General features: G+C 41.7%; 1 protein-coding gene across 2 annotated transcripts in view; it reads left to right on the top strand.

The window, feature by feature from the left end:
• Nucleotides 1-5009: 5009 nt before the first annotated feature.
• LOC129815540 (AMP deaminase 2-like) overlaps nucleotides 5010-9355 on the top strand; it is a 58198-nt gene continuing 53852 nt past the window's right edge. The window contains exon 1 of one of the 2 annotated variants that reach the window (XM_055869456.1): nucleotides 5010-5442. In XM_055869456.1, coding sequence (XP_055725431.1) covers nucleotides 5433-5442 — 10 coding nt within the window. In that variant the 5' untranslated portion in view covers nucleotides 5010-5432. The remainder of the gene's footprint in view (nucleotides 5443-9355) is intronic. The other variant, XM_055869455.1, reaches the window with a different exon arrangement.

Raw genomic sequence — 9355 nt, 5'->3', positions numbered from 1 at the left:
GGGGCTGGGATTAAAAATATAAATATAGGACAAACACTCGTCACGACAAGAGAGACACCACAACACTACATAAAGAGAGACCTAAGACAACAACACAGCATGGCAGCAGCACATGACAACACAGCATGGGAGCAACACAACAATACGGTAGCAACACAACATGGTAGTAGCACAAAACATGGTACAAACATTATTGGGCACAGACAACAGCACAAAGGCAAGAAGGTAGAGACAACAATACATCACGCGAAGCAGCCACAACTGTCAGTTAGCGTGTCCATGACTGAGTCTTTGAATGAAGAGATGGAGATAAAAATGTCCAGTTTGAGTGATTTTTTTTATAGCTCGTTCCAGTCGCTAGCTGCAGCGAACTGAAAAGAGGAGCGACCCAGGGATGTGTGTGCTTTGGGGACCTTTAACAGAATGTGACTGGCAGAACGGGTGATGAATGTGGAGGATGAGGGCTATAGTAGGTATCTCAGATAGGGGGGAGTGAGGCCTAAGAGGGTTTTATAAATAAGCTTCAACCAGTGGGTCTTGCAACAGGTATACAGAGATGACCAGTTTACAGAGTGTAGAGTGCAGTGATTTGTCCTATAAGGAGCATTGGTGGCAAATCTGATGGCTGAATGGTAAAGAACATCTAGCCACTCAAGAGTACCCTTAGCTGCCGATCTATAAATGACGTCTCTGTAATCTAGCATGGGTAGGATGGTCATCTGAATCAGGGTAAGTTTTGCAGCTGGGGTGAAAGAGGAGGGATAACGATAGAGGAAACCAAGTCTAGATTTAACTTTAGCCTGCAGATTTGATATGTGCTGAGAGAAGGACAGTGTACCATCTAGCCATACTCCCAAGTATTTGTATGAGGTGACTACCTCAAGCTCTCAACCCTCAGCGGTAGTAATCACACCGGTGGGGAGAGGGGCATTCTTCTTACCAAACCACATGACCTTTGTTTTAAAGGTGTTCAGAACAAGGTTAAGGGCAGAGAAAGCTTGTTGGACACTAAGAAAGCTTTGTTGTAGCATGTTTAACACAAAATCCGGGGAGGGGCCAGCTGAGTATAAGACTGTATCATCTGCATATAAATGGCAGCTTTCTACTGCCTGAGCTATGTTGTTGATGTAAATTGAGAATAACATGAGGCCTAGAATCGAGCCTTGGGGTACTCCCTTGGTGACAGTTCCTGGCACGGCGCGGGGTGAGGCATCGGTTGAGGATAGAAGCCTTGTGAGTTATACCACTTACAAAGAAGCATAAGTCAGTGGGTTACCCCACTGGCCTGTTATACTCAGATGAGGAGAGACAATGGGAACAGACAGAGATTGCACACATCTCAGACTACTGTGTCATGGGTCAGCACAAAGATTTACTGTAATCAGCAGTTTTCTAATAACAATCAACTTTTTCCCAGATAAGAATGTTGACAGGGTGCCTTCTGTGCACAGTGCCATCTGTGCTTCCATGTGCCCAATTGAAAATATCAGCTATTTATAGATGCATTTTTGCAGGAGTTTTCATAACCAAGAACTTTGCATGTAGTGAACTCCAAGGTGGACTACATCTGTCAAAACAATAGAGCCATGAACAGCTAGTTACTGTTTGACCAGGCTTAGTTGTAACAAAGTAACAAAGGCAATTCTAATGTAAAAATGTTTCATGCACCTGATATCGCTTTGAATTATATATGTGAATCAAGGTTATTATGGTTTTGTGTTTTTATTTTAGTTTGTATTTATTTCTCCTGTTTTATTAAGACAGTATGTATATTTTCCCTGTTTTTGTCTGGCCTCCCATTAAATCGAGTTAAGGCGGAAACCAACACCTTTGAAGCCTGAATGGAGGATGATTTATGTACGAACAGGTTGCCGAGGGACAAAACTGTATCACCCGCTGGGCTGACTGCATCGACACCATAATCTAGAAGAAAAAGAAACGCACACCTATTTAGGCGAGGTGCTGTCTAGCGGAGTAGAAAACTTAAAAATAAAGGAGAGCCGCACACTCTAGGAGCTCAGATGCAAAAATATTTAATTTACCAACTTTTCGACAGGCAAGCTGTCTTCATCAGGGTACCAAAACTGTATCACCCGCTGTGCTGACTGCATCGACACCATAGACATGAAAACCAGTAGATAGTGATAGCGCTGACATCATCCACATATTCCTATTGAAAATAGGCTTTCTAGGGTAGACCAGGGCTTTTGGTTCCGCTAGGTTGCTACACAGTAGCCAACCAGCAGAGCTTGTGACTTCACGCTCCAGACAGACACTGGGGGTCTGGTAGACATCTAGAGGTAATACGACATCAGGAAGAACTACGCCCTCTAGGGGTCTTGGCACTAATCGGGACATTTCCGGGGACAGCTCTAGCTGGGGACCGGCCACCAAAATCAGGGATGATCACCTTAATCTTAATTTGACTTGGATCTAAAATGAATTGCTCTGAGACTGGTGCAAACATATATATATTTAAAATTAATAGCGCCGAGACTAGTACATGTAAGAAGAATCAAGTTAGCTCCTTAGCCAATTTCTCCTCCTGTGAGCTAGTGATAGCCAGTGATAGTGATGCACAAGCTAGGCCTACTTGAAACATCGCCATCTCCTGGCAGCTTTTACCCGATAGATTCAGTAGCTTGAAATTCCGCAAAAAGCTTGAAAACCCCATTTAAAAACCCCATTCGATTTTATGCCCAATTATAACATTTTTGGTGAAAAATAAATAAATAAATGAATATCATGATTGTTTTTCTTGTAGTTAGTTTTGGAATTAAATATACTAGTTTCAGTATAGTTTAGTTTTTCAAACGGATTTGTTAATTATTTTATTTCAGTTTACTAAATCGTTTTAGTTTACCTTTTAGTTTACTATAATAACCGTGATGTGGACAAACTCAAATGGTGTGGCACTAGTTGTGGTTAGCAAGGTAGTGGGCTCTAACTTTGCTGCATGAAGAAAAAGCAAGATATTGGCCCTTCCACCTTCAGATACTATAAGATTGCCGAACCTGCAAAGAAAGAGAGAAAAAGAAAGATTTAGAGAGAGATCTTATCTGACGTCACATGATCTCATGGCTAGAAGTGGGTTGCAGGGAAATTAGGCCCCCACAAATGCTTCAGAGAGTAAAACAGGCGGCTAATTAGGGCATCCTCCAATTCCGTAGTCCATTTCTAATTCTGACCCTTCAAGCTTTGACTCTGTACTTCCTGCTGCATCCTGGGATTGGCCTGGTGCAGCTGATCTGTTGATAAGATTATCCAGAGAACCCTGTTAAATCTTGGGCCACAGTTTAGGCCAGCAGATGGCCACTAACTGTGAGAGGGGCGCTGGTTATGAGGTGTAGTGCAGTGTTGGTTGTACAGTAGCAAGGAACAAGGGTAATGATACTAGTTCACCTCGTTCAGAATAGCTCCACCCTCTCTGCTCACCTGAGTGACAAGTCAGCCGGTCAGACCTTTGAGTAAGAAGTAAGAGGGTGATTGGATAAATGCACATTCAACTGCCCCTAGGACACTGTTCATTATTAACTACTTTAGTTCATCTGAGGGTGACTGAGGTGGACGCTCTGGATGTTTGAATATGTTGATTCATCTCATCCAACTCCTTTCACCAAAAAAAGTTTGTGAATTTGCACATGCACATGATGAAGGCGCAACAGCAACCTCAGGAGGCCGAAGAAATTTGGCTTGGCACCTATAACCCTCAAACTTTTACAGATGCACAATTGAGAGCATCCTGTTGGGCTATATCACCGCCTGGTACGGCAACTACACAGCCAGAAACCACAGGGCTCTCCAGAGGGTGGTGCAGTCTGACCAATGCATCACCCGGAGCAAACTACCTGCCCTCCAGGACACCTACAGCAGCCGATGTCACAGGAAGGCCAAAAAGATCAACAAGGACAACAGCCACCCGAGCCATTGCCTGTTCACCCCGCTATCATCCAGAAGGCGAGGTCAGAACAGGTGCATCAAAGCTGGGACCGAGAGACTGAAAAACAGCTTCTATCTCAAGGCCATCAGACTGTTAAATAGCCATCACTAGCACATTAGAGGATGCTGCCTACATAGACTTGAAATCCCTGGCCACATCAATAAATGGAACACTAGTCATTTTAATAATGTTTACATATTTTGCATTACTCATCTCATATGTATATACTGTATTCTATTCTACTGTATCTTAGTCTATGCCGCTCTGACATTGCTCGTCCATATATTTATATATTCTTAATTGCATTACTTTACTTAGATTTGTGTGTATTGGGTATATGTTGTGAAATTGTTAGATATTTCTTGTTAGATATTACTGCACTGTCAGACCTAGAAACACATGCATTTCGCTACACCTGCAATAACATCTGCTAAACACGTCTATGTGACCAATAACTTTGATTTGATTATATTGACCAGATACTCTAGTGCCTGCTCTACAATGAAAATAAATGTCTTCGAAAATGGAAGGCAATCCGGAGGAGCCTAGATCAGGTGGGGCCATTCTAGCCAATGCGAGGACAGATACGCGTGTGAACAACAGTCACAACTGTTTCCACTAGTTACCACAGCCACAAAGTTAAACTTGGCTATATCGTAAAAATTCACGAAAACAAAAATTCTAATCCATCAATGGTGTTAATTTAAGGTTAGGCATAAGGTTAGCAGTGTGGTCTAGATTTAAAATCAAATTTTAAGAAAATAAATTGTAGAAATAGGCGGGGTGTATGACTTTGTGGCTGTGGTAACTAGTGACGACCAGGCACAACTCCGATAGTTTTTTTCTCAAAGTTGCCGGGATGTCACGTGTCCTACTTACGTCAGTACACTCGTAACAACCCAAATATTGCGAAACGTATGTTCGATCAAATAAGCCATTACATTTACTGTTATCCAAATTCGACACTCTCATTGACCTCCTTCACAAAAACTCCTCGCTATGGTGAACAAAAAAAACTAAAACGAAAAGCGCCACCTGCTGGAGAACACTTATCCCTCTCGCTTTGCCTCTTCCTGTCGGTCAAAAGTCCCATCCGTCAAAGTGCAGCAAAGCCTGTAATGTCAGTGAGTCTCACGAAACGAAGACAGCAATTTAGAAATGATCCAATTGTGCAGCTAACAAGATATATATATATAAATTCGGTGGGGAAATGTATTTACTCAAGCAAATAGCTATTGTAGCAATATAGCTACTTATTTAGACAATAAGTTCACATTTCTGGAATATCTCCAAGATCTTTGTTTTGAAAAAACGATTAGCTTGCTGGCTAGCGAAGTTGCCAGTGAAAACAACTGTTATAAGCCTGTATTCGGGACGTCTGAGAGAAACAAACTGTCAGCTACAGCAAGGTTATCAGTTGTTTCCTAGGCGAGGACAAGACAAGTGCTACAACTTTCTGCATCAGCTCTTCGAGCTGAGACAGGCCTCAACCATGGCAGGTGGTAAGTACACAGACAGAGCAGCTAAACTGAATTTTATGCTGCATTTGTAACAAAGTGGGAAGGTGGTAATTATCAATTGTGACGTTGTAAATTCAAATTGGATGCATACTTTGAACTCATTGAAAAACGCCGATTGGCTAATGGCCAGGCTGCTCCATCCTTAAACCATAAGTGCGGCTATGATGCCTGTAAACAAATTAGTGTTCAAAAACCACATGAATAGATTGCTTTTTATAAATAATGTTTTGTTAAATTTAACTGCTGAAAATGCTGTTGAGGCTATTTTGTTAGGTGACGTCAGGGGTCAGCATGTGGGAGAAGTTGGAGCTCAGGGATGATATGAGTTTCCCACTAGCAATACGGCGCGTTTAAAACAACTGGGAACTCTGAAAATAAATGTGACGTCAGTGATCTTCAGGCCTGCAACTCGGAGCTCTAGAAAGAGAGGCCAGAGTTCCCGAGTTGGATGACCGTACAAATAGATTTTTCCCAGCTGGAGCTCGTTTTTTTCAGAGTTCCCAGTTACTGAAGCACATTTCATTCGTAGGCCTATCTGTACTGCCCAAAAATCTACTACTCACCGGGAGCTTCTTAGGATCCCTCACTGTTGACCCATCCTCAACTTTCTTCACTGGTATAGCATAGGACACCTTCTGTACAACTCTGACCCTGGCAACCTCAACCTGCCTCTCCAGCACAGGACACTTGCACAGTATACCGGTACGAAAATGTCATAATACTTATGATACCAACATTTTAGTATACCATAATACCGTTTCATATGATACTGGCAAATTTTTCGGCCCTACCGATCTAAAGAACCCGCTGGCACCTGTTATAAAATGTTTATAAAGTCAGTTTTGTTTAAAAATTCTGTACAAAATTGTTAAGCAACAGCAACCAGTCTCTTGCATGCGCCGGTCCAATAATACTTAGCCATGGTGGCGAGGGGGATGCAGACCTTGATCAGTCTTCTGTTACATTTTTTATTTTATTTATTTATTTAACCTTCATTTAACTAGGCAAGTAAGTTAAGAACAAATTCTTATTTTACAATGACGGCCTACCGGGGAACAGTGGGTTAACTGCCTTGTTCAGGGGCAGAAGGACAGATTTTTACCTTGTCAGTTTGGGATTCGATCAACAACGCTCTAACCACTAGGCTACCTGCCGCCCCATTTGATATATTGGAGCAGCGCGCAGAGCGAGCAAAGTTCATAGCCTACATTGTATATAATTTAATCCCTGGTATAACCAAGAGCACATGGTGTATGGAGCGATTTCAGTGCCAACAGAAATTGTATTTGAATTCCATAATTCTGAATTTGTATTAGGATATTGAATTTGAATTTAATGATTTTATTTGTAATACACATTGAATCATTGAATTCATAAATTGAACTTGTATTTCATGATTTGAAACTAAATTGAGTGAATATTGCATTCAGTTTTCAAATTAAATTTGAATATTAAAATGCAATATTTATGTATTCAGTTTTAGAATGGTAGATTCATTGACTGTGTGGCAAGTTTACAAGCTATAATTTAAAGTTTATCGAATTTTCATATATTCAACTTCAAATGCATTCAGATTAAGTTTTAAAATTCAGTTCTCTAAATTCAGATTCAAAACCAGAGACAACATCTTTGCCCACCATGAAAGGTAGAGGAAAACAAATAGAATCAAATGCTTTCTGTGGTAAACGGAAGCTTCTGGGGCTTTCTGAAGCCAATGTGGCATGTTTAATTCATTTTCTTCTTATGAATTTGGCTTTAGCATTCTAACCGTTTTGGCTATAAACTATTATGACCCCATTCCTGAAAGCTAAGACTCTCTGGAACATGGACGTGCTTTCTGTTCCACTCTATGATGATCACAGGTCGTACTAGAAGGGAGTGTCACAAAAATAATTTGGCCTCCATAGGAATACAGTTGAATAGCAATGTCATAAACCTTCTAAGGATAGCTTTTCAGCTCCCTATTTAATCTTGCTCTTGTGACTGACTGGGTTCGAACCAGGTTTCCTGCATGTCACAAGACTGTGTTAGCCCACTTAGCTAAAGCCCATAGGGATGAGTCGAGCAAGGTTACTCGTCAAAAGAGCGTGGTTCATCGAACCACCTCAGTTACAGTTCTCCCCCCTTTGATCTCATACTCAGTGATCATGGCACCAATATACCCTACTGGGTTCGAATATCAGGCCTACTGCACAACAACACTTTCTGAGGCAAATAGAAGCAGAAGGATCTGTGCACCCCATTTAATGAGAGTGCAACAGAGGTGGTTTGGTGATCCATGCTTATGTAATGAGCATCCTTGCCAGAGACCTAAAGATTTATGTTAGATTGGCTGATGGGGTTCTAACCCAGGTCTCCTGTGTACCAGACAATGCAACTTTTCAGGTCTCAGACATGTTACTCATCACACAAGCGCGATCACCGAACCACCTGTGTTACACTTCACCCACCTTTGAGACCCATACAAGTCACAGGACCAATGCCTAGGCTTTAGCTCAACAGTTTTGACATAGTAAGTCACATGTTAACCTTATAATGACTACCCTTGCTGGAGACTTGAAACTAACACGTCTAACACGAACTAAAACATGTCAAACTAACACGTCTTCAGGTCTCAGGCAAGGTTCTCATCACATAAGCATGGATCCCCAAACTACGCTCTTTTGATGAGTAACCTTGTTGGATCTTAGTTATTAGTGTAGCAGATGGACATCTGTGAACCTCACTCATCAGCCTGATGTGTCACCCCTTGCGCAATTAAATAATGCCTTTTTTAATAGCACAATGTGTTGGAATGCTTCTGGAGGGTGTTTAGAAGTCCCGAGTTCGAGTCTCGATATGAGCTGAATCGGGGAAGCAGTACTAGCCAAGCAGGCAGCGTGAAGCCTTTACAGTGGAGCCACTGGACCTGGATCTACAGTTGCACTTGTTCAACCACTGGGGTTACTGGGGAGTGAGTTTAGGGGGTGAATGTAGCTAATGGGATCTGTGAAACTCACTCAGTGTCTCCCCTTGCGCAATTGAAGAAGGCCTTTTTCAATAGCACGGTGGGTTGGAACACTTCAGGTGAGGGGTCATGTGTGTTTGTGAGGCAGAGGTCCCGAGTTCAAGTCTTGGTATGAGCTGAATCAGGGGGAAGCTGTACTTGTTAAGCATTTACATTTTTGTAATTTAGCAGACACTCTTATCCATAATGACATACAGGATTAATTAGGGTTAAGTGCCTTGTTCAAGGGCTCTTCAACAGATTTTTCACCTAATATGCTCGGGGATTCGAACCAGAAACCTTTCGGTTACTGGCCCAACAATCTTAACTGCTAGGCTACCTGCCTTCCTATAGCAAGCAGCGTGTCATCATTTAAATGAATGTCCTGAATTTATCCCTATAGGCTTTAGCTAAGTGTGCTAACACAGTCTTGTAAAATGCAGGAGACCTGGTTCGAACCCAGTCAGTCACAAGAGCAAGATGAAATATGGAGTGAAAAAGCTATCCTTAGAAGGGCTATAACAGGGCTATTCAACTACTTACTGTATATTCTTATGGGGGCCAAGCTGTGTTTTTTGTCACACTCTATTTTAAGTTGGCCTGTGATCATAGAGGGAAACAGAAGGCACGTCCATGTTCCAGAGTTTTACCAAAACGGTTCAAACGCTAGAGCCAAATTCATGGGAGGAAAATAAATTAAACATGCCACATCGGTTTCAGAAACCACCAGAAGCTTCTGTTTATCACAGTAACAGTTTGATTCTATCTGTTCTCTTCTACCTTTCCTTGCTGGCAAAGTACCAGGATGTTGTCTCTGGTTTTGAATCTGAATTTAGAGAAATTAATTTGAAAACTGAATATGATAAGTTGAATATATGAAACTTTGATCAACCTGAAATTATAGTTTGT

This window comes from Salvelinus fontinalis, chromosome 18 (assembly GCF_029448725.1).
Source record: "Salvelinus fontinalis isolate EN_2023a chromosome 18, ASM2944872v1, whole genome shotgun sequence".
Classification (NCBI taxonomy): Eukaryota; Metazoa; Chordata; class Actinopteri; order Salmoniformes; family Salmonidae; genus Salvelinus; species Salvelinus fontinalis.
Note: the sequence above shows the minus strand (reverse complement) of the source record. Positions and strands in the feature narration are given on the sequence as shown.